Source organism: Lipophrys pholis, assembly GCF_963383615.2.
Source record: "Lipophrys pholis genome assembly, chromosome: 15".
Classification (NCBI taxonomy): domain Eukaryota; kingdom Metazoa; phylum Chordata; class Actinopteri; order Blenniiformes; family Blenniidae; genus Lipophrys; species Lipophrys pholis.
Genome location: NC_137642.1, coordinates 13,461,727 through 13,486,146, shown reverse-complemented (window position 1 = coordinate 13,486,146; position 24,420 = coordinate 13,461,727). Strand labels below are relative to the sequence as shown.

Sequence of the window (24,420 nt, the reverse complement as noted above, 5' to 3'; positions counted from 1 at the left end):
ATTAACGGCATTTCTGAGAAGAATATTTGTACCGTTGATTCTTCTAACATCAGAACTTTTACTTGTAATTGAGCTCAAAGTTAAGCAATTGAACAGCAGTAACAATTGTAGCAACTGAAGACAAATCACATTTTAATTGTTCTTTCTATCTCTACTTGTACACATTAAACACAATAAACCTGCATTAAAAATGTAAAACAAACAAAAGAAGAAAACAAAGAAAGTATACACCAGTAATAAAACACCATATGCTTTTGAACTGCATTATGGAAACAGAGTTGTATAAGAGACAAACATCTTGTTTTTCTGGTTTTAGCTGTCTTTTCAAAATAACTATGTATCACGCATCGTCACGCTTTACAGTATTTATATTCCCAAGAATAGCATAGGCAGACTGGTTCATCACACAAGTTGGGAGGACTGAGACATAGTGTCTACTAATAAAACTAATTTAGCCCGCGCCATAAAAGATCTTTTAAATCTAAGTGCAATAGACTTTTCATTTATGTTGCTGGTATACATAAAAGCACAGCATATACTGAGCTGCCGGTGAACTTAAATTCAACAATTGGCTACTGGATACTATAAAAAAAACATGTACAAGTATATTGTAAAGTACATGTACTACAGTGCATGTTTGACCCCAGGTGAAACTATCCACATGTTTTAACATCAGTGTTGCGTTAGGTTTGATAGTGGTGATGAATTAGGAGGCCTGAAGGTGAAGACAACGAAGCCCAGTGACAGCAGGGGACGACTGGAGAAGATCATCAGTTGCTGCCCAGCAGGCTGTCGATCTCCTGATGTTCTACCACAGCAAAAAAAAACAACATAGGAACAGTCACTGACACTCCCACATATACTGTATAATGTTAGAATATTTGACTGCTCACACAAAGTGTAATATAATATATACATTTTAACAGGCCACATGGTATCACTGTTGTGTAGGACATGTCTCACCATATTTAGTCATCTCTAAATTTAAAAACTAATGACGACCGGTAAGTTAACTCATTTCGAAACAGCGCTCTTTATTTGACCAGTTTTCACACTTACGCACTTTTGTTGGACATGACTCTAATTTTACACTGCTAAGGAAGTGACAGTCTTAGCAAATAACCTGGACGCTACATATCATAGAAAAGACTGTGTAGATACATGAAGACTATGAAGAATGCTTCTAAAGAAGCAACTTAATATTTATCAAGTTATATTTTGCACATAAAAGCCCTACAAACCATCCAAGGGACAATCTCTATAAATGAGGACATCAAATAGTTGTTACACTGCTCACCATAAAAGATTAATTAAAAAACAGTGTCACATATTCATTTCTTACTTTACTTCTTTACTACTTTACTTACGTAAAACCACAAGAAAACACTGAAGGATTCAAACCAGTGGTGTGTTTTAGTTGGCTGGGCATTCGTCTCAGAGTGAGTGAGTTAGAGACAAGCTTTATAAGTTCTCTGAGTGTGAGGGTGCGTTACATTTTTTCGTTGGTGTGTCAGCAGGCATTGCCTCTCGCTTTGTACGCTTCCAGATGCCGCGTCAGATTTTCAATCCTTGTGTCCTTCAAGTGAACCAGATGCTCTAACCTGCCCACTTTCATCTGCAAGATCTACACACACACACACAGATTTTGAAAAGTCAAACAGAAGCAGGTTTCTGTCTCAATCAGCAAATTACTAAAGATTTCCAAGTTAGGTTAAAAGAGAAGTTTGCGTCTTTATTCTGCTTTTTTTTTTTCTTCTTCATTCAGATGTGGCCACAGATGGAAAAGAGAGAAAACACTTTATATCCGTTGAGCTTATAGTGAGTCACTGACCACTGCTGACACAGGGCATGACTAATGTGTGTCAAACAAACACACACACACACACACACACACACACACACACACACACACACACACACACACACACACACACACACACACACACACACACACACACACACACACACACACACACACACACACACACACACACACACACACACACACACACACCTTTCACATTGCAGGTGGTGTGCCATGTATGACAAAGTTGACACAGTTGTTTCACTGCAGGATATGAAAACGGAGGTTTTTGCAGATGTGGTGCGAGTCAGCAGAATGTTTCCCAGCAATGTGTGGGTGTGTGTGTGTGTGTGTGTGTGTGTGTGTGTGTGTGTGTGTGTGTGTGTGTGTGTGTGTGTGTGTGTGTGTGTGTGTGTGTGTGTGTGTGTGTGTGTGTGTGTGTGTGTGTGTACCTCCACAGTTTCCTGCAGAGCTCTGACAGTTTCTTCTTTTTCCTGTAGGATTTGTTTGAAAGCAGGATCGGTATCTGAGAAAATCTTCAGTGCGTGCTGTGGTTCACTGAAGCAGAACGATAGAAAGGATTCATTTCCAATATTGTACACACTCTTTCACATATTTCTTGACTCTGGTCAAACTACTCCCCAGATTAAGTTTAGACGACTTTGTCCTCATACTCTCATCTTAAGTCATGTGCCATAGTTTTGCATTATTCCCACATTACATTATTCAACTCTACAGACATTCAACACGACATTCAAACGATTTAATGTTATATTGGTGTTTACATATATACACATAATGGTCAGGCATTAAAGCATTTCTTAATTTCCAATGAAGTGCAGAAAGCAGTCCATTATCTCCCTCCTAAATCAGCAGCAGTGTTTTGCCCGTACCTCATTTTCTGTCTGTTCTTTTCATGTTTTCTCATCTCCTCCGGCTGAGCCAGAATTATCGCTTCCTTCTGATCAATATCTGAGGAAAATCAAATAATCGTATATAAAAACACCTTCCAGAATAAACATAACAGTATGTCATAAAAACTCCACTGTCCTTCAAAGCCTGCATGATTCATCTGACGAACGTTTGGGGAAAAACAAAGGTAAACAGATAAGGGATGGCAGCAGAGCGGCAGAAATCACAAACACAAAGAAGGGGAAACAAGGAGGTAAGATAAGATGATAGAGAAGAAGTGGGGCTGAGGCCAGCGGGAAAGACCATCTGGTGATGTTGGGAACTGATATGAGGACCTGAACTCTGTGTCAAATAGTGGATGGGGTGTAGATGGAAGAGGAAAGAGCAGAGGGAGGAGGCGCAGGCCTGAGGTCAGCTTCACAGGGTTGTTTCAGGGACAGATGAGGTGTGGGAAACGGGGGAGACACATATCGCCGATACACTCCCATAGGGTTGTAATGAGTTCTGTCTGCTGCCTTCAGATGGAGGCATGTTTGTGCCTCTGTGAGGTCACTGCTATCTTTGGGGCTTGTAGGAGGGCATGTATGCTGATTTCAGGGCAGGCAAGCAGAAATGGCAAGAGAAAATATAAAGAAAATGTAGTTTCAGCATCAAAATTAGCACTGACAGCAGTCACAAAGCTCTTCCTGAAGACACAAAATATGTCTCAGTATAGGACGGATATGCTGATTTGATATTTCTCAGCTCACCAGCAGATACAGCATCATTACGAGAATGGCTAAAATTACACTCCACTTCCCTCCCCGGCTAAAAAACGATCCATAGCTTCAGACTCAGTTACAAACGAACCATATCAGCTAAATGTCTCTACAAAACACAAAGATGCATCCTGCACATGATGTAAGGTCAAAACACAGTCATCACATTCATCCTAATTCAGCTGTTTTGGTTTTTCAAAATATACTTCCAGGTCACTTACTTAGAAAGGGTTTTGTGACTTTCAGCAACATTAGAATAATCATCCTGTGATGTGGTCAAAGGTCAAATATGGTGGTCAGTAATTAATTGATTTATTATTATTTTCTTTTTTTAATTAAACAAACAGATAAGAAACTTTACCTTTCAGGTTTTTCTCCTGCTTCCTGGTGTCATTGTAATCCAATTCCTAAACCATAAAAGAAACTAATGGTCAGAATCCAATGCTTATCTATGATGACCTGTTAGACCCCAGGTCAGGCTTTGTGAGCAGAACCCACCAGTGTGTTGTCGGCGTTGTGCTCCAGTTTCCTCTCTATCTTCTCCCTGAGAGCGCTCAGTACAGGCGCGACCACTCCTGTGGCGCTCAGCACAATCTTCCGGACAGTCACCTCGGGCACATTGAAGTCCAGCTTGGAGAACACCTTTCTGTTCATGGAAAATAAGCACACCTATCAGGGCAGATTTAATGATTGATGATGGATGGTGATGACAAGCATCACAGGGAACAAATGTTTTACATTGGAGTCCCACAGAGCTGGCTGTGTGCACATGTGCTAGATTTGTCCTCATGACTAGATGTAGAGGTTCAGAGAAAAGTGTTCACTTTATGTATAAAAGCAAAAACCTATGCCTAATTGGTAATGTCTTGTATGGGTCATAAATTAATGTTGCAACATTCAAGGAGATTGTATCAGAATTTACTCAAGTTGAAATTCATCTATCAATCCATCAATACTTTTGTTATTATTGCTTTATTTTAAGTGTTTCTGAGGTCTTGACCTTGTCCCAGCTGGTTATGGGTGAAAGCATTGAAGACCTTGATCCATGCTTCATCACGAAGCAAACACAATAGCACATGTAAGCTCAATTTAGTCACCACCTCACTTAGAATGGCATGTTTTGAAAAGTGGGGATAAACCAGAGTATCTGGAGAAAACATAAACATGCAGAGGGAGAGCATGCAATTTGCACACAGAAAGATGTCCTATTTGAATAAACACAGTAAAGTGTCGTCTTGCCTGTTGAGCACGGTCCAGTTGCTGACTTTCTGCTGTGTGGAGTTTGCAGGAATATAGTTGTGCAGATCAACAAGCTTCGGGAAGAAATATTTGATCACCTCAGCAGCCATGACTGTGCAGAGAGACACAGCAGGACCTCGTCAGAAAATAATCAGACATTTGAGCTGATAAACACGATAAACAGTTGCAAAGTGCGTGACAAATCCACGAGAGTTCATATTGCTGAGGCTGCTTGTTTGTTTACCCTCCTTTTCCCTTCAGCATGCAGACTATAGGTTCCTACCTCCGTCACTGAAGTCTCTCGAGATGTGTCTCTTGGGTCGGGACAGAGGAATCTTATCTATCCAAGCGAACAGATCCTGGAGCTCCTCTTCGTTCAGTTCTCGATCCATCTTTTTCAAAGTTACATCAGTTCTTGTGTCTGCCTCAGTGCAAAGTGACAATTTCAGTATTCTTATTTTTCTGTCGTTTTTTTTTTGTCGCGTGACTAGTCCCGCACCGCTGGGAGCATGGACACAAAAAATTAAAAACACATCAAAACGTGCAGAAAGTTCGGGAATGGATCGCTATGACGTTTGTTAACGATTCGGCTGACCGTTTCCGAATAAATTGCTAAAAAAACTGCGATTGTTTTATCATATAAAGTGGAAGGGAGAGGCGCTTGAAGACGTCACGTGATGTCTTAATAACCCTAAAAAACCAAAAAACAAGTCGGCAGCAAGAGGCAGACACACAATATTTCCACTGGAATTGTCTAATTGTAAAGATAGCAACTCTTTTCTCGAGCTCGCGTGTTCGCTTCTCTGCGCCACGGGTTGTTTGAGCCGTTGCTATGCGACCAGTGTGGTTGTCATGGCAACCGGCCATCATGGAGTCGGGGTGTAAAAAAGACAGACAGACTGGATTGTGCTCATTCAACCTTTATTAAAGCGCCATCACATCAAAAGGAAATCTACATAAATAAGAACATTCTCAAAGGTTTGCAGGACAAAACAAAGCAGAATTCTCACTGTGATCGTAACTGCATAGAAGAATCATTATAAAACCTCTTGAACCTTTACAATCAACACGTATAAATCAGATCCACAAAATCAAGCATACAAACACACAACAGGTTAGTACAAAACAATTCAAGAAGATTTGAAAGATGACCTAACTTGATAAATTGTAAAGTGCCAACGTTGGTGTCAATTTTTAAAAAATCCCTTAACAATAATATGTATTTAAAAGGCAGTACCAAAACAATGTGAAACAACAGTAACAGTTAGTAAATCAGTAACAGCATCGAAAGTGCAGTCGCCTCATAAAGTGTTCACATATTGCAGGATCAAGGCAGACGTTTCCCTTCATGGCGGCGAAGCCACATGTCTTTCAAAAGCAGAGAAGCTGAGACAGGCCATCATGGCCTCAGGTTTTTCGTGAAAATACAGAAGGCCTTCTAAAGCAAGACGCAGACAGTGGCAATCCTCACAAAGACCATGAGTGGCAGGAAAGCTTGACCAGTTAACGTTGCTGACCCTCCAGTGGGCCTTGTTTCCGCTTTAGACCAGAGACAGTCTCCCCTCAGGATCTTCTTGGTCCATGTAGGTCAGACAAAATCAGCATCCTCTGTCAGAGGATCTCAGCGTTTACCCCAGAGTGAATTATTCCCTCTGTCATCTAGGCCTGCTGGGGGGTATCAGAGCAGCTCTCCCTCCAAGCTGGAAAAACAAACACTGTTTAGTACACATACTGTGGAGAAGCTTTTCCCAGCACAACCTCTAATGGCTTCAGCCATTGTCGCTCTCAGGTTCTAGTAACTCAGTGGATGTAAGAAGTTTATGAGCTTACTGACAGTGAGCCACATCTTGATCATTGCACTGCTATGTTGTGATGAAGCCAGAAACCACAGATGTCTTTGTAAATGTGAATGCCTTGAATAACATTAAAAATGTCTGAACACCAACTGTTGTGAATGTTTCTGCGACGACTCCGGCTGCTGTCTGAATGCTTACCAGCTGAGTGTGCGGCAGTGAAGACAGGATACCAGAGGGCTTCGGCTTCACCGGAGGCATCGGAGGCTTTGGCTTCATAATCTTTGGGAGAGGATATTCATATTTCAGACAAGCCACGCTTGGGATCGACATACATGAGACTAACATTAAGCTGCTTTTAATGTAACTTACCGGTTTAGTTGAAAGTGGTGGCAGTGGTCGAGATGGAGGTAGTGGCTTCTTCTAACAAAGAGTAGATGGAAAAGATTAATATTATATTATTTGTCAGTGTTAGTAAATAAGAATTTTAGTAAAATTGCGAGCTACCTCAGTATAAATCGGCTTCCTTGAAAGAGATGGTGGCTGCATGAATGGCCTTACAACCTGAAAGGGATTCGATGAGTTAAACATGAAGGCTTTCGACATATAAAAATAACGCTGCATTTGACTCCCGACATAAATGGAGATTAGATTACCTGTTGAATCTTTGATGGCTGAGGTACAAATGGCACTTTCTTGGGTGGCTATAGAAAGAAAACAGTGATAAGTACAAACACAATACTGTTGATTAGAGTACAGGGTGTTTATCATTTAGAATCACACATTAGTGGTGTGTGTGTGTGTGTGTGTGTGTGTGTGTGTGTGTGTGTGTGTGTGTGTGTGTGTGTGTGTGTGTGTGTGTGTGTGTGTGTGTGTGTGTGTGTGTGTGTGTGTGTGTGTGTGTGTGTGTGTGTGGCTCAGAGAAATGTCAGCATCCACACTTCAGCTGTCTCAGTAGCTGTCTCAAAGCTCACCCCCGGAGCTGCTCTGCTGGGCCTCGTCCCTCCTGTTTGTGGTCTGATAGCAGCAGAGAACAGAGGTTTACAGGCTTGAGTGGCTGAAGACTCCAAAAACGTTGGCTGGCTAATGTGTGCAGACCGGAGACGAGGGCTATCTCGTGTGCTGCTTGACCGAAACAATGGATTGAACTGTCCTGAGGTAGATGGAAAGCATCTAAATGGAAACAGACAGAGGAAAGCCAATCAAACTTAGACAAGATGATTTATTTACAGTGTGTTATAATGTAAGTAGTAAGTGAGCAAACGTTTACCTCTTCTTAGGATGCCTTTTCTGAATGCAATACATCAAAGTCCCAATGACCAGGACAAAAAGTACAACTATGCCCACCACCACTGACACGGTAAATACAGCCGGGCCAGACTCTAATAAAGACAAAAATACAAAACAAATCATGTTAATCTGTTGTTCCTGATGACAAATGACCATGTAACTAAACACGTCATCGGCCCAAGATACAAAATTGACTGTAACATCATTACTGCTTTTGTACAGACTGAGAGGGGAATTCCTTCAAATCAGTGTCTGCCTTGCGCTCATCAGAACAGTGCACGGTTGTTTTAGAGTCCATGGGAAATCTAATACTAGTATTAAATCTTTGTGTGAGACAGACCACAGCAGTCATGCGTAAGTCACTGCTGTTAGTAGGTCAAGCATATATAAAGGCAGATACATAGACTATCAGTGAAAATGAAAGGACAACAAGTACAATACCTTTAGGCAGTTCTGAAAGCTGTACTTCACAGAAAGGTGGAGCCCAGCCAGGATCACAGTGGCACTTATTTTCATGGTTACACACCTGTCAGATATCACACCCACAGTCAGTAATATTATCATGGCTCCACAGCATGGTTGAGTGTTGAGATTTCGAGCATTTACTCACCCCACGGTTGTTGCACTTTGCAGAGCAGCCATTTGTACCATATACTTTAACTGTTTTGATGTCTTGACATCTCTGATTATAGCAAACCTGAACAAGAGATGAAGACAGGAGCACTAATCACAAATCTGCACCACATGGATTTCTGTCAAAGCAAATGGTCAACAGCATTTTACTTACCATGTTGTTTCCACACTTGGTGCCAGTAGGTACCATGCCCAGGTCTGCAGGGTAGTTATCTTCAGGGTTCATAGTTGCCTCATTGCATATGTCTCCGTTTCCTATTTTGTAAAATGATTTTCTGGATGTCACCGGGAACTCCCACCCTCCGGAGCAGAATAGTGTCCCACAGGATTGATCTCTGTCACCAAAACACACAAGTCATCAATTCAAGTTTCCCACTATTTTGACAGGCTCTAATAGTGCCGCTTTGGCCTGTAAAAACTTACCGGCTGGAGCATCTCAGGCCAAACAGTGATTTTCTGCACTTTCCATGCTGGTAGAAACAGGCATCTGCACCGACCTCAGCATCTGAAGGGATTAGGACAAAGAATTTGACTTAATGTGTCTTAATGCATCAAAGTCAGCGCATATGCAAGTCAAAGAAAATGTACTGCTCTCTTACCAGGTCCCCAAAGTCTTTTGCAGTGTTCTTCTCGTGAGGGACACAGTCCATTGAAGCAGTATCCTTTTCCACGGTTGCATGGCAGGCCGTTCTGAGTGTAGGCGTCAGTCGGACAGGCGGCAGAGAAGCCAGTGCAATACTCTGCCAGGTCACAGTCGCTTGCTTTTGGTCGGCAGACACTGCCTGTCGCTTTCAGCTGCAGAGCGAAGAGAAACACAGATGGTGATGTACCGACTACTAAAATACATGCACTCACACATAACCAGCCAGACGGCACAGCCGGGCCGATACGGTAAAATAATTCGTATCAGCGTGACTTCACTCATCGAAAGAGGAAGTCACACTTACTTGGCAGTTGTGGCAGCACTCCCCCTCTGCACACTGAGCGCCTGCATTCAGTTTGCAGGTGGTGGCATTGCAGCAGGCATTCTTGCATTCCTGTAAGGCACCCACATATTTTCACAAATTTGCTCACAGGGTGCTCTTATGTCTTTCCACGTATGCATCCATTTAAAGCACAAACCTGTACTGTGCCACAGTCACACTCCTCCCCAGGTTCCAGAAAGGCATTTCCACACACCGGCCCTCCGTAAATGCGATCAGTGGAGGGGGCATCCAGTAGACAGGCAGGGTTGATCTCCTCCAAGAACGTGCTGAGCTGCTGCTGGCTGCAGCTGCTGAAAAGCTCTGGATAGACGATGCTGGAGGAACAAATAGCAAGAAATATTAGCTTTTAGGGGTTGTGGATTTGAGGCAGTTGGTATGCAAACAAATTAAGAGAGCTCAGCTCACCCAACGCTCTCTGCCATGATGCAGCCTTTTTTTGAGGTGAACGAGCCACATGTGCAGTATTCAGTATCGTGGGACAAACCCAGGTTGTGACCCATCTCATGTGCGATAGTAGAGGCCACACCTATTGAGTTAGTGTTATGGTCCTGTGAGCAGATTAGAAAACAGCGGATTACATTAAAAACACATTTTCTCCAGAATGAAGTCCTCCCTTCTATTCTAACAAATGTATCTAAATGTTATCTAGGTTAGTAAAAATGAAACTGTCATTACCTCATTGACGGCTCCAGAGTTAGAGGTACACATTGCATTGGTGTTTGCTAATCCGACAGTGGGACCATCAAAATCCACACCTCTGAATGTAGAAGAGGAAAAATTTTTTAGATACAGGCTCTCACATAATACATAGACAGATTTGCCTGCCTTCACATGCATAGGAACTTCAGTGACATCACCTCCTTAAACCACAGGAATTAATCCAATGTCGGTCCACCTATTTCAGCAATAACAGCTTCAGCTCTTCCAGGAAGGCTTTCCGCAAGATTTAGAAGTATTAATGGGAATTTTGGAAAATTCTTCCAGAAGGGCAATTGTGAGGTCAGACTGATGTGGGGCGAGAAGGCCTGGCTCACAGTCTCTGCTTTAATTCATCCCAAAGGTGTTCTGTCAGGTTCGGGTCAGGACAGTTAAGTTCTTCAACATCAAGCTCTCTCATCCATGTCTATATGGACCTATATGGACCTTGCTTTGTGCACTGGTGCGAAGACATGTTGGAATCGGAAGGGGTCATCTCCAAACTCTTCCCACAAAGTTGGGAGCATAACATTATCCAAAATGTCTTTGTATGCTGAAGCGTCCAGAGTTCTTTTCACTGAAACTAAGGGGCCGAGCCCAACTCCAGAAGAACAGCCCCACATCATAACCCCCCCACCACCACCAAACTTTACACTTGGTACAATGCAGTCAGACAAGTACCGTTCTCCTGGCAACCACCAAACCCAGACAGAGAGGCATGATTAGTCACTCCAGAGAACACGTCTCCACTGTTCTAGAGTCCAGTGGTGGCGTGCTTTACACCGCTGCATCTGACGCTTTGCATTGTGCTTGGAGATGTAAGGCTTGGATGCAGCTGCCGGGCCATGGAAAACTATCGCATGAAGCTCTCTGCCCACCGTTCTTCAGCTAATCAGAAGATCACAAGAAGTTCGGAGGTCTGTAGCTATTGACTCTGCAGAAAGTTGGCAACTTCGACAGACTATGTGCCTCAGCATCCACTGACCACGCTCTGTGGTTCCCAATACCTTCCATTCTGTTCTAGTACTACTAACAGTTGATTGTGAGGAAATTTCACGGCTGGATTTATAACACAGTTGGCATCCTATCACTGTACCATCATAGAATTTACTGAGCTCCTGAGAGTGACTCATTCTTTCAAAAATGTTTCTAGGAATAGTCTGCATGCATAGGTGCTTGAGCTTATGCTCCTGTGGCCATGGAAGTGATTGGAACACCTGAATGCAATGACTAGGAGAGCTGAGCAAATACTTCTGAATATATAGTGTATCTTTGATCAGTCATTTTAGACAGAAGGTAAATGATCTTACGTTATGAACTGTGCGTTGTCGTGTTTCCTGTTTGGGAGCAGGTTTCTCTGACGCCACTGCAGGAATCGACTGAGGGTGTGTTCAGGATTAGTGCTGACCTCTATCTGATCTTTGTACGACCAAATGTCCAGACCAACCAGCATCACGCGGACACCCACTGGGCGATACAACTGAAACAGAGAAGCATTTCAGCACCATGTAGTAAGTGGCAGTTGTCTCAGAATTGAATGCTAATTCATAATTTGTTAATGAAGTCAGTTTGTGAACGTGTCAAACAGGCAGTACTGCAGGTCCCAGAATGTATAGTTCAGCTACAGAAAAACACTGTTGGGTCTAGTGCTGTCTGATCATGCATTCATATTAATCCTACTCAACCAGAGCATGCGACAAGGATTGTGGGATATGTGTGAAAATCTTCAGCTAAGGTGTGAAGATTCACAGTTAAAGTTAGATTTTCACAGTGAGAGAACTTCTCATTCCTCTTTATTGGTCCGGTTCCAGTCTGTACGGAACAAAGCACTGGGATTTGTTTCTTCCATTAGATTCAAAGTAAAAGCGAAATGTAAAAGCAAAAATGTAGCAGATCTGAAAATTTTTAATAGACCTACCTTGTCCACGTGGTTTGCTATTTCAAGTGCTCTGGCCTCTATTGCCTTCTTACTGCCAAACTTCTTGTACTGTAAGAATTGAGTATCTCAGTTAGTGGTGAAATCAGCAGCTCAACACCATTTCTCTTTTTGATGTTAATTGACACTCATGATCTGCATTTGGAGCTAAAGATGCAGTGATTGGTAGGAAAGTAGGGAATCCCACCTCCGTGTTGTCAACCACTACAATCAGCTCCACAGTTCTTGGTTTTCTTGCACGATCTTTGGTCTGAGCTCTGCTTTTCTGTTAATTAAAACAAGCAGAAAAAAATTTACAACATTAAATGTTTTTGTATTTTCTTTTGTTAGAACCTAGAGTTGGTTACAACAATTAAGGTAACAAACAATGTATGACTCTATCATATATCATAAATAATTATTAATATTGGTGCACTGTGGTATCGAAGCTCTTGCTCATTGTTCTATCCTTCTGAATTACTTTTCATTGCATAACAATGTGCACAAGAATGCACATCAAATGTTAGCATTCTCCAGCCAAATATCTCAGCTGTGGGTTTCGAACCCGGTACGTGTCCATGTTGTGTGTCTTTACCAGGCTGCCAAGCTGGAACAGTCCAGACGGACGAGCTCCATGATCATAGAAAGTAGTCGTGTTTCCATGGGAACAGAAGCTCCTCTTCCTCCTCAGGTGTTTGTAGTTGTAAACAGCATGAAGACCCCCATCACTGTGATCTTCAGAGTCCTGCCTGGAGCCATTCTGTCCTGCCTCGGAACCGGGAAGAGGCTCAACCAGGTATGTCTGATCCTGGAGACGTACAAACCCTCTGCAAAACATTTTTTTTTTAAAAAGATCATTTTAAAAGGGATCGAGGAAAATTTTTCTTCTGCAGCGTATTGAAGTCTCAATGTAATAGAACCTTTAACTTATTTACTTTGTAATTTCCACCTCATCAACATTATGCACACAGACAGTCTTAATGAAAGAAGTGTGCATCTGTTGGGTTATAAGTTTTGAAATGTCCTAATGATCATTAAGAGGGAGTGCATGAATGCTGAAGGCCTGATCTCCCCTTTGGATTTGTCATGCTGGTCATGAGTCCCAGCAGGAGATTTAAAACTCCATATATTGATACATTTAATTACATTAAGGTCTTCTTTCACGGAAATATATAATCCTTCTGCAACCAGAGCAAAAAAGAAAAAAGAAAGAAAAGAAAGAAAGAACAATTTGAGTTAGCATTACTCACTTGATTCCTGAACACAGTCCAATGCTGGCAGAGGAGTCCTCTACTCCCACAATGTGTCCGTGGTAGTAACAGTGAACCTGAAAGGACATGCGTCATTTGTAACAGAATCAAGGAAGAGATTCAGACTTCCTCAGTCTCCGCAATACTTGAATACATAAATGAAGAAACTATGACCTAATTCCAGGAATCTACTTTGTGCTGTACATACAAATTCCTTGCAGCATGCGTCTTGATCTGAAAAAAATGGCTACAGTATATTGACCATATATGTCAATTCCTCTTCCACAAAGATACGACATTTGCTTTGTGTGTTTGTCACCGACCAGAATGAGGAACTTGGTGGTTGAGCAACCGAGATTGTTTCATGCCATATCCTATTTTGAAATAAGCAAATTATTGGGCTGTGCTGCACAAGATGTCCGAATTTAGGTGAAGATGATGAAAATTGCTGTGGTTCTTAGCAATGATGCAAATGTACGAATGCTATTACAGTTGCTGCAATTATGACGATGTATCTTGTCCAAGCCAAAATCCAAAACGGAAGATTTCCAATTTACGAAACGCATTAACGTATATCTGACCTGTGAGCTTTAACTGTGACTCTTGAATGGCAACAAAAATATCTCGTCAGCAATATAAAAACTACAAGAGACCTGGCACAGGAAATGAAACGTGTCAAAAACCACCAAAACTGGGTGTCACCTAACCAACGATATCATGTTCATTCACACCTATGCAGTAAAACTTTTGCAGTGCAATCGCTCCAAGAAAATGTTACAACAATAAGATGAGTTACAAAGTTAAACAGCCTGTAAACTCTGTCAGTGGAAATATTTCTGACTATATATCAACATATTTTCTTGATTAAAGATTTGCATTATAAATCAGCCTTTTTGCTGCAATTTTAAAGTGGCAGTAAGAACATCATACCAGGAATACACAAAACAATATAATAGATTAAGGAAAACAAATAAGGAGTCCATAAGAGTTTAAACAAGTACAAAAATGAAACAGATATTGGATGGCAGTGAGCACACAATATCCAACTTCCCCACATCTTTAGAATTAAAAATGAGATTATTAATTTGTGATTAGTTAATCACAAATAATCAAGTACAATGTATTTATAGCATAAGATACTGAACACACGAACACAAAATTCACTCTGACTTAAATCATAATAGTGATATACAGTACCTTCAGAATGTTTGTCATGATTTATTCAAAGGACTGAATGGGAAGATACATACCCCAAGATCTGGAGTTGTTGTAACTGGGGTACCCTGATCCGAATAGTGTGTCACAGAAAAGTTTTCTCCAACAAGACCTCTGAAAAAAGTTTTTAAGTCAATAATATTGACAGACCAAAACAAAGGAAGAGCAGAGAGTGTACACTAACACAGTGATACAAAGAAAGAAAAAAGAAGAAGAAAAAAATCCATGTTTTCTCACTTGTTCTTTTCCAGGTGCAGAGTGTAGTTTCGCCCAGCAATGGTTATAGAATACTGGAGTACATCAGGGTATTTCTATTCACACAGACACACACATGGAGAGAGAGAGAGAGAGAGAGAGGGAGAGAGAGAGAGGGAGAGCGCAAGAGAGAGGTTGTGAGTAGAAAAGGCTTGATGCATTTTTCAGAAAGGTAAAACTTATTTTAGAGATACAGCAGAGAGTGTTACCGAATGAGACGTGGCATCATTAATGAGGGACGAGTCTTTCAGCTTCTGAGGTATCACTGTTTGGTACTTGATTACATGAGGTAGAGTCCTCACACTGCCAGCAATTACTCCTGCGAGTATCAAACATAACTTAAGAAAATTACAAAGAAAGAAAGAGAGAAAGAAAGAAAGAAAGAAAGAAAGAAAGAAAGAAAGAAAGAAAGAAAGAAAGAAAGAAAGAAAGAAAGAAAGAAAGAAAGGTGTTTTTGCCTACCCCATGAGGAGAAGAATATCCATATAAAATATCCAGATTGTTGCATGTTGCTGTGTCGGATGCACTCTTGCCATTGTGTGCTTGGCAGTCTGGGAGAAATAGTGAGAATCTTCAGCTCTCCGCCCCTCGGCGGTGTCATATCCTGAGAAATCACCGATTGAGGCTGAGAAGACATCGCGTGAGTCACAGTGTGAGCCTGCAATAAAGTTGAGCAGTTGATCGTACAAATATTCGCAATAATTGTTTCGGTTGGTTGAGTAAAACACAACTTTCTTGTAATAGCGTTTCGACACGACCAAATGTTCATTTTGTACTTTATTGAGAAAGATTTTAGGCTCGTTAGTAAATCTCTAACCATCTGACGTATTTCTAAAAGGAATGCATAATGTTCCTGTTTTTGTGGCTTTGAATTGATTCAAAAAACAAAACAAACTGCATTCTTCATTTTTCAGTCATTTAGATTAAAGCCAATATCTGATGTTTTCATATTTCAATTGATAGCGGTTAAATTTATTGTGACATTTGTCGCCACCTAACGGTCAAATGGCAGAATTACTGGAGCGCGTGTAAGGACTTAAATATGGTCCTAATTCAACTATATATTGTGGACATTTTTCCAAGTTTGTAAACGTGATTTCTTTGTTTCCAAACTGAAACAATCCGTAAAAGAATCTTGCCCACAAATTTAGTTTGATTACATCCGGGATGATTTTCAAACCATATCTAGAGCAACCATGAGTTGCATTCAGGTCCACTTTAACTCTGTCACGTTCTACCAATTATTGCGGTTAAATAACATTAACTCACACGTTATAAAGACAAAAAGAAAAAAATTTAATAAAATGATTTGAAACAACGCTTTGTGCTTTCCACAAATCTATCAGCATTTTTTGCTTTTACGTCTTCAGCATCTCAAAATGCCACAGATGTGGTATACTGCTGAAATTAATAAATTTGCTTTTACATATCAGACAAGCCACTTATTTGTTCATTTTTAAACTGATCATAAAACCTACTTTTACTCACTTGCTTTTGATGCAGCATGAGACGTTGATCTGATTTTATTGGTTTTCATTTGGTTTATTTGTTTTTTGTTTGTTAGTTGTTTTTAGTGTTTTTATTTGCACTTCAGTTGCATTTCATAGATTTATTCCTTATTTTGTTTTATACCTTATGTTTTAAATCATACTCCTCACATACAGCAATTTGTTTTAACCATGATTTTGTGAAAACACTAGAAATAAAAATGGTATGGTATGGTTAATTATGTGATAAATATTTTGAAACAGTAAGATGTTGATTTAGTTGGGTTATTTTTCTCTCAAAGAAATGGATGATTGAAAAACCTCAAAAAGACACAATTGACTTTATTTTTCTGAATTATGTTGTTTTGGGTAAAAAGACATAAAACAGTGACACATGTTTTAGTAATATAGTTATTGGCAATTGCTGTAGTCCAAAGAGCCCATTCTTATTAATCTTTGATTTATTAATTTTTGGGGAGTACGCTATAATTCATACTCAAAGTCCTTTATTAAAATGTTATTAAAACTGATAAACTTTTCCCACGTTACCAGCTTGACCCAGTAGGGGGCGGTGAAGCACGGTTTAGTGTTGCGTCATCATTCAGCGCCACATTCAACTCGATAACAGACGGTAACGTGACAGCGGGACGAAGCCTCCCCAGAAAGTATGCAGCAGCCTGAATTCTTCCAAACGTTGAGTCCGACAGGCGCCAGAGAGCAGCGGGAGCCTGAGGAGGGAAACCCCTTCAGCTTCAGCCCGCAGCTCATCCACCTGCACAAAGACCACGAGCTTTTCGAGGTAACCTGACAGCATGAAACCCACCGACTCACCTGCGAACCGCGTTAACGTGCACGTGACTGCCGTCCACAGGATGGAGACATCACGAGACACATGTACCTGCAGGACCTGTACATCTGCGAGGCTCGAGACAAGCCAGCGGTCAGGTGAGACAAAGAGGGTCTGATGGAGGAAGCGTGAAGTTACGACCGAGATACTAAAAAAAAAATCAACTCTGAACACCCAGAATTAAAAAAGAAAGAAAGTAATACACAGCATATGAATAAACAAGGCACCTAGTCGACAACATTCATCATCAACAAGGTTTGTAAAACTCCTGGAAAGAGAGACACAAAAACATTAAACAATAACAAGCAAACTTATCCCAAAGACAAGAAGACATTTAAAACTGGAAAAATCAAAACCACCCACAAGGGAAAATAATCCAACTTATTGCAGTGAGTGTATTTTTGTCTGCTTGTTGCTTTCTGTCCCTGTCCTAGTCTTTCCTATCTTTCTATCCTCCAACCTCAGCCATAACAGCAGAAAGTCTCCACCTCTGGGCCTGGTTCTGCAGGTTTGCTCATGTTATAAGAGTTTTTTCCTTTCAGTCGTCACTTATGCTCGCCCATGTGGGATGGTTGGGCTTTTCTCTGTTAAAGTGACTGAAATATAACTGAACTGAACTTACGAGACACAAAATATCGACAAAAGGCACACAGAATATCATCACAGAGACACAAAATTCAAGCTAAAGTTAATCAAATCAAATGAAGAGAAACTAATGATCACAAACAGACGCAGCATGACCACCAGGAGACACTATTGTAATAAGAAAGGTGCAAAACCGATCCCATGTTCACTCGAAAATATTCCCAAGAGACACAAGTGTAATTCACTTATTTAGCACGTTTCCACTGTTTAACAGCCCCAAAGCGCCTGACAATGTTAGTCACATTCACACACTATTGGAGGCGGCGGCCATACATGGTACTCACTCTATCTACAGTTTAGGGGAGCGGTTTAGGGTTCAATGTCTTGCTCAAGGACACTTTGACTTATGGGGGATCAAACCAGAAACGTTCCAATTGAGAAGACTCACTTCACCAAAGGAGATTAAGCCACTCCAAAAAAAACATTAATAATAATATATGTCCCAAAGAAGAAATGGGTGGCACTCAATTCTCAAAAACTGAAACAAAATTATATAAAAGAAACACACATATTATCATTAATTAAAACTTAGTAACTTAAAAAAACAAGTACTGTAGACAAAAGCTCAGTTTCAGAGATACAAGGTAACTAAGAAAATACTAAATGGTCTTTAAAAGACATGTATTTGGTACAAAAATGCTTGAAAGAAACACAAAACACTTTGAGGATAAAACCTCAGATTTAGACAATCAACCAAAACCACCAAAACAACTTGAAGTGTTTGAATATATTTCAACTTTAAAAGTTTAAATTCAGCATAACTTCTACTTTGAATTCAAAAATGTTCATATTGTTTCCAACTGGGAGTTCAAATGTAACTTGTGAATGTAATAGATGTCATATCTGAATCATTTAAGATCTCGAATGAGATGCACTTTACAGAGTCGACCGATTGGCTGCAATTTAAACAAACTACAAAAGTTTAGTGCAAGTCACATGAGGTTGGTACTGGTGAAATGTTTGGACTGATGAGCATGTCCACCGTTGATTGACGTCTTTCCCGCTTTGTGCCATCATGGGTACTAAGACACGACACATCTCTTGACCACTGCTGCAGATGTTTCCTTCCTAACTTGTCTTTCCTTCTCACTCGCCATTGTTGCGTCTCGTCTCAGTGTGTCAGAGTTTGCCTGCCACATCTCCGGCTGCAGCGCGACCTTCGGCACGTTGGAGGAGTACGAGCACCACTACAACTCCCTCCACAGACACGTGTGCTGCTCCTGCCGCCGGTCCCTGCCGAGCGCCCGCCTCCTCGACATCCACATTCAGGAGTGGCACGATTCCCTTTTCGCCATCCTCTCGCTGAAGCAAGATATGGTGAGTCTGTTTTCACCGCCGTGAAAAATGTCTCGTTTCACCTTCTTCGGCCAACAAACAACAAGCAGATGTGCTGAAGATTTCCTGTGGATTTCTTCCCTCTGACTCATCCTGCATGTTTTTTTAGTACCAGTGTTTGGTGGAGGGCTGTGAACAGAGGTTCAGGACGAGTCGACTCAGGAAAGACCATTTAATAACAGTCCACAAGTATCCTCCAGACTTCAGATTTGATAAACCTAAGAAGGACAAAAGGTAAGAGTATGCTCTCTATTTTGTCCACTAGATGGCACCGTACATCTTTAGCAATCTGCAGAGTGGCTACGCCTGTATTGTTTTAAGAGGATTTATGCATTTAAATACGTTCTTCACACTTACAAGTAGTGTTTTGGTTGTAACTTCATGTTTATTTTTTGGGGGTAAAAGATTTCCATAAAGCCATCATTAAACACGAACAACTTCTTTCCTTGAACACAGCTTTTTTTTATCTGTATATTTCTTTTACCTTGCAAATAGTAAAATACATGCTTGCTCGTAATAGGCAAGGCAATGCAAGGCAAATTTATTTATAGAGCACCATTCAAACTCATATTCTCCTTATCGAATCTAAATTGTGCTTTTGATATTGTCCCTGTGTGTAAAACCAGAGTGGCAAAGAGACATCCGCAAAAGGACACAGACATGGAGGCAGCAGACGACGTTTGTGAGTCTGAGGGTGTGTGTGAGGTTTTGTGCAACGTGCCATCAGACCATCCTGATCAGGAAGAATCCATGGAGACGCAGGTGTCTGAAAAAGAAGTTCCTGCTGCGGCTCAGGACACGGAGCAAAGCAGCGCAGCTCCACAACCATCAAAACCTCAATACTCCTACAGGTTTGTGTTTGAAACTAATCCACTGGAAACCACCGTGCTGCCACCAACTGAGGCAGTTACTTTCATTATATTTTAAAGGTAACTTTGGAAATTTCACTTTTTAAATCCCATGATAAAATGCCGCCACCTCCTCATAATTAGAAAATGCTCTCAGCTCCTCATAGTTGATACACGTAAGACATTTTTGTCACTAAATTGAAAGCTGCTGTTGTTAAAGAAAGTTTTGTGCAGTAAAAATTCTACCAAATCGAAGGATGTGTGAGTTAAGATAAAATTTCAACGCAAACAACTTGAGGTACAGGACTGATCCGCCGTGTTCATCTCACTCAGGGTCCCCCCGTCAGTGTGCTTTGGTCACGGTTCTGTACGCGGCTTCAGAGGACGCCGGGGTCGGTGGAAATGAAGCACCACGACTGAACTCTCTGATCAGTGTTAATATTCACCACTTTCACCTTCATATGTATGTTCTTAAATTCAAATAAACGTTGTTTTGCAAGGAAAAAGTGATGATGGTTCTTTTTATTCATGGCCAGTTTGTCGACATCCAAATGATGAACGATGTGCTGGAGAAGACTTTTCAGAGTTAAAGACATGGAACAAGACGAGTGGTCAGCATTTACATAATAGACTTTAATAATTGTACAAAACACATTTTCACTCATCAAATATAAAATACACTGTACACCAATGGCTGACGTGAGCCCTGTCAGCCATGTTTAGCACTTTGAGTGTTTGCAAAAATAGTTGAGGACTTTTATTTACATTTAAGAAAGGAGCTGAATGGTTTGAGAGAGCTACTAACATCTGTGCAAAAACATCCTTCGGAGGTAATGACGACAGTAAAGCGAAACATAATCTGTTTAAATGAGTGAATTCATAAGAAAATATATGCATTTCGTTTGTTTGTTATGCTTCATGGTTGACTTGTTGCAGCATTGAAGAGGAACATAAATTCTTATTGACAAACATCTCGAGAATAATTAAAAGGCACCAATGAGCCCTTCGTTGTCTGAAAATGTGGATGTGTTGTCCGACACACTGCAAATATGAGTATACTTTTATAAATGTGTTATATTTAGCATATTTGTGTTCACACGAGTATGTGTTGTGCTTTTTGTCAAATGCCTGAATGTTGAAATATAATTCCACACATCATAAATGTGCTCTCTAATTTTTCTTAATTATATTCTGTAAACCTTTGATATACAATCAGCATCCTTTTGTTAAATTTGCAGTCGGAAGTTTTGTTCAATGGATATTAAATTAAATATTAAAAAAAAAATTTATAGGCTACAAATCCCATAAAAAAAATAAAATGGCTTTTAAAACTAATCTGTTTTCTGCCTCCGGCGAAGTTGAGTACTACAATGTGTCATTTGTGAAGCTGCTTCTATATAAAATATTGTGCTCCTGTTTTTTTTAAGTAGCGATGCAACATATTGCTGAGAACAACTGTGCGCCTCAGTGATGTGTTTTTAATAGTTTTTGGGATAACAATGGAGCACTGTGGCACAGAGGAAGAAGCTAATTTGAGCTTTGGAGAAAATACTTGTTGGAAATCACCCTGTATGCACGGAGTGTGGTGACGACACACTAATACTAAAGCCATAAATGTTGAGGGTGTTGAAAGAATTTTCCAGAGGCAAACCGGCTAAGAGAAAAAAAAAAAAAATCACACGATCATCTCTTCAAAAGGTTCGTCTTTTAGTTATTGCGCTCAGCTATAAAAGCTCTCGGGACTTTCAAAAGTCACAGTCTTTTTCTCGGGACGATAAAATCACTTGGGCGGAAATGTTTAACAAATTACCAATGCTCGTACAGAAAAGCGCACGGTATACACGCAAACATATATATTTGATCGAAATTGAGCTTCATTTGAAGGAAAATTGGGTTTTCTGAAAACACTGTAAAAATAACTTTAAGAAATATATTATATTGTGGAATTTAAATTATTTCTCAAATAACGTGAAAGGGAATAAAAAAAAGACTGGAATGAATATATTTTTCTTGCACTTTTTTCAATTGGATATAACTGCTTAAATATTAATATTGTACCGTTTTCCACTAGAATAAAAAAAAAAGATATTTAATTTGAAACATAATCAATTTAACAGTGTTGGTTATTTGCTGTGTGAAGGCTTTAAAAAAAAAATTAAAATAAAATAACAGCTCTCCCAACGAAGCCTCTTCAAGTTAGTGAGAGTTAAGACAAGTAGTACATCCCGTATGGTCCGCTGAATAGTCCTGGGACAGGTAAGGCAGGCCGCGGTCCGTTCAGGGTCCCGTACAGGGCCGGAGCGCCCATGGGTGCGCTCAGGGGGAAGGGGAAGGCGAAGGCCGGGAGCAGAGGCTTCGCGGCCAGCTTGAGCTTCTCCAGCTCGGCCTCCTGCAGTCTCTTGGCCTTGGCCCGGCGGTTCTGGAACCAGATCTTGACCTGAGTCTCTGTGAGGCTGAGCGAGCTAGAGAACTCTGCTCTCTCCGCGATGGAGAGGTACTGTTTCTGCCGGAACTTCCTCTCCAGAGACAGCAGCTGGGAGGTCGTGAAGGGAGTCCTGGGCTTTCTGTTGTTCTTGTGTTTCCGCAGGTTGCACGGAGGCGGGCTGGGGAGTCCTGCACGTAGATGGAGCGAGAACAAGAGGCTGTAATACTGATTTTTGTTCTTGTAATTTGTAAACTATTTCTGTGAATCAAACTGAAAAAAAGATACGTCTCAGACACTAATATGAAGCTATAAAGAACATACAGACAAATAATTGTATGGGCACACAAAGTAAATTTAAACAAAAAACATTTGGATTAGTCCCTATTAAAGGAAATACAATTGAAGATGATTTTACATCAGTTTCTTCTTATCAAAAATAATTAGAAAAATAAGATGATAAATATTGTACAATATTGCCGACAATAGCTTGCGCTTTAGCCTTTGGAGACTCCCACTGCTATTTTACTACAAATTTACATATATGCTGACTTAAAACAAATGACGAGGCGAGTCACTTACTCGTAGGAGAAGCATACGGAGTTTGAAACCAGGTGCTCGTCTCCTTGTCTGCGAGATCCTCCGTTTTGGAGCGATACAGTCCTCCCGGTGACGCACAGTCGGTCACCTCCGCCTGGACGCAGCCTGAACCCGGCTCTGGGGAGAAGCGGCTTCTGCACGGCGTCCTGTCTGATATGATGGACTCCACACTGAACGGCAGATCGGAACTTTTGGCTTTACGTCGTCTCGCAGGTGACAGGTCCAGTTCCTCGGTTTCAGCGCCACCAGCTGCTGCGTCCTCCGGTGAGGTCTCCCCGGGAGAAGCTGATCGTGGTGATCCTTGCGCAGGATTCATTACGCACGACTGAGGTGCCATACAACCTACTTCCCCGCCGCTCTCACCCTGACTGTTTGTCTTGTTGGGGACGCCACTCGTGGAAATCAGTGTTATCGCCGAGGTTCCTCCTGTGCTGCGCAGCTGCGTGGTAAACCTTCAGTGTTTACGCACTGGCTCGCGTCTCCCTCAGTTAAGCGCCTGGAGTCTCGTGCTGCCGCCTACCTATCGTAGCTCATTCCACGTGACTCGGCTGGAGCGGTTTCTGATTGGCCAGAGAAGACTTAGTTCACACTTCATGTTTTTTACTGGATGTAAATTTCTCATCAGATCCGGAGCACAGAGTCTTAAGAGTGTATTTATTAAATCCTACTTCTCCAACTCGCGCTAAAACATTATAACTATAAACTTTAAAAGCTGCACCTAAGCATTTGTTTCCATCAACAAGTAGAACTTTTGGGAATAAGGTAGTGAGGTTGGTTGTCACGTTCATTATATATTCTCCACTAGGTGGCACTGTTATAAACCATCGGTGGTGAAATGTTCAAATTTGGGGTCAGAAATAACCTTCAGCAATATTTCAGCAGCAAGACGCTGGACGTTAAGGTGAGAGGGTTTTTACTGTTTTCCATGTAAAAATATAAATACTAAACTCTTTGAAATTTCTGTAGCCTGGCATTGTTGTTTGTTTTTGGTACTGTTGTTTGATTAATATATACAATTTAATGTGAGGATTTTGATCATATATTTTTCATTTAGTTGTTCTAAACTTGTTCAAATCAAAGTTTTAATGTTATTATTAGATTTTTCTTTTCCCCATTGAAACCACAAAGGTTGTCACATTTGCAAAAGATACATTTGACACTCAGTATATTCAAACAGAACTAAGTTTGTATTAAAAAATATGACAGGAAATCCAATCTTCCACCAGTTTCTCATTTTAGAGTCATATTGTCTTTTTTTTTTGTGATTGTAATTTGTCTCCGCAATTGCCACGGTTTCAGTTTTAAAAATCTGTGTTTAATTAAAGAATCATGCTTTATCCTCTGCTTTTTTTAAATTTAGTTCTTGTAGCCTTTACTTGCACGTTGCTCTGTGTTTTCTGCAGCTTTCATTTGAATTTTTCCCAAGTTTACATTTATGGTGTGATAAAGGATTTGTGTTTTCACATTTATCCTATTCATGGGCTCTAAAC

At 40.8% G+C, this 24,420-nt stretch overlaps 4 protein-coding genes across 4 annotated transcripts; 1 reads left to right on the top strand and 3 right to left on the bottom strand.

The window, feature by feature from the left end:
- Positions 1 to 116: 116 nt before the first annotated feature.
- spef1 (sperm flagellar 1) lies at positions 117 to 5,342 on the bottom strand. Its single transcript, XM_080482223.1, has 8 exons — positions 4,997 to 5,342; positions 4,714 to 4,825; positions 3,973 to 4,120; positions 3,836 to 3,881; positions 2,698 to 2,776; positions 2,257 to 2,362; positions 1,494 to 1,624; positions 117 to 808 (listed from the first exon to the last, which is right to left on the bottom strand). Exons 1-7 carry the CDS (start codon positions 5,103 to 5,105, stop codon positions 1,511 to 1,513), a joined length of 714 nt encoding a protein of 237 aa, XP_080338349.1. The 5' UTR covers positions 5,106 to 5,342; the 3' UTR covers positions 117 to 808; positions 1,494 to 1,510.
- Positions 5,343 to 5,617: 275 nt separating this feature from the next.
- adam8a (ADAM metallopeptidase domain 8a) lies at positions 5,618 to 15,282 on the bottom strand. The gene is made up of 25 exons (XM_080481352.1): positions 15,209 to 15,282; positions 14,956 to 15,065; positions 14,729 to 14,802; positions 14,527 to 14,605; positions 13,277 to 13,353; positions 12,622 to 12,853; positions 12,235 to 12,312; positions 12,030 to 12,098; positions 11,422 to 11,591; positions 10,091 to 10,172; positions 9,821 to 9,963; positions 9,552 to 9,729; positions 9,377 to 9,466; positions 9,029 to 9,224; positions 8,853 to 8,934; positions 8,584 to 8,764; positions 8,407 to 8,493; positions 8,238 to 8,322; positions 7,777 to 7,888; positions 7,481 to 7,679; positions 7,163 to 7,210; positions 7,014 to 7,070; positions 6,879 to 6,929; positions 6,708 to 6,788; positions 5,618 to 6,413 (listed from the first exon to the last, which is right to left on the bottom strand). Exons 1-25 carry the CDS (start codon positions 15,252 to 15,254, stop codon positions 6,369 to 6,371), a joined length of 2,652 nt encoding a protein of 883 aa, XP_080337478.1. The 5' UTR covers positions 15,255 to 15,282; the 3' UTR covers positions 5,618 to 6,368.
- A 1,560-nt stretch (positions 15,283 to 16,842) lies between these two features.
- Positions 16,843 to 20,409, top strand: znf511 (zinc finger protein 511). Its single transcript, XM_080482254.1, has 6 exons — positions 16,843 to 17,032; positions 17,105 to 17,178; positions 18,841 to 19,042; positions 19,170 to 19,294; positions 19,687 to 19,911; positions 20,242 to 20,409. Exons 1-6 carry the CDS (start codon positions 16,901 to 16,903, stop codon positions 20,312 to 20,314), a joined length of 831 nt encoding a protein of 276 aa, XP_080338380.1. The 5' UTR covers positions 16,843 to 16,900; the 3' UTR covers positions 20,315 to 20,409.
- Positions 20,410 to 22,049: 1,640 nt separating this feature from the next.
- On the bottom strand, positions 22,050 to 23,825 carry msx3 (muscle segment homeobox 3). Its single transcript, XM_080482253.1, has 2 exons — positions 22,913 to 23,825; positions 22,050 to 22,521 (listed from the first exon to the last, which is right to left on the bottom strand). The coding sequence occupies exons 1-2, from the start codon at positions 23,265 to 23,267 to the stop codon at positions 22,115 to 22,117; spliced, it is 762 nt and encodes a 253-aa protein (XP_080338379.1). The 5' UTR covers positions 23,268 to 23,825; the 3' UTR covers positions 22,050 to 22,114.
- Between the last annotated feature and the right edge of the window lie 595 nt (positions 23,826 to 24,420).

Coding starts and splice junctions, on each gene's coding strand:
- spef1 (XM_080482223.1), bottom strand. CDS start 5,105: ATGGATCGAGAACTGAACGAAGAGGAGCTCCAGGATCTGTTCGCTTGG. Junction 4,121..4,713: donor AACTGGACCGTGCTCAACAG/GCAAGACGACAC, acceptor TTCCATGAACAG/AAAGGTGTTCTCCAAGCTGG. Junction 2,777..3,835: donor GCAGGAGAAAAACCTGAAAG/GTAAAGTTTCTT, acceptor GATTTTCCTCAG/ATATTGATCAGAAGGAAGCG.
- adam8a (XM_080481352.1), bottom strand. CDS start 15,254: ATGCAACAATCTGGATATTTTATATGGATATTCTTCTCCTCATGGG. Junction 7,680..7,776: donor AAAAGGCATCCTAAGAAGAG/GTAAACGTTTGC, acceptor GTTTCCATTTAG/ATGCTTTCCATCTACCTCAG. Junction 7,071..7,162: donor AGCCATCAAAGATTCAACAG/GTAATCTAATCT, acceptor AATCCCTTTCAG/GTTGTAAGGCCATTCATGCA.
- znf511 (XM_080482254.1), top strand. CDS start 16,901: ATGCAGCAGCCTGAATTCTTCCAAACGTTGAGTCCGACAGGCGCCAGA. Junction 17,033..17,104: donor AAGACCACGAGCTTTTCGAG/GTAACCTGACAG, acceptor TGCCGTCCACAG/GATGGAGACATCACGAGACA. Junction 19,043..19,169: donor TCTCGCTGAAGCAAGATATG/GTGAGTCTGTTT, acceptor ATGTTTTTTTAG/TACCAGTGTTTGGTGGAGGG.
- msx3 (XM_080482253.1), bottom strand. CDS start 23,267: ATGGCACCTCAGTCGTGCGTAATGAATCCTGCGCAAGGATCACCACGA. Junction 22,522..22,912: donor TCCGTATGCTTCTCCTACGA/GTAAGTGACTCG, acceptor ATCTACGTGCAG/GACTCCCCAGCCCGCCTCCG.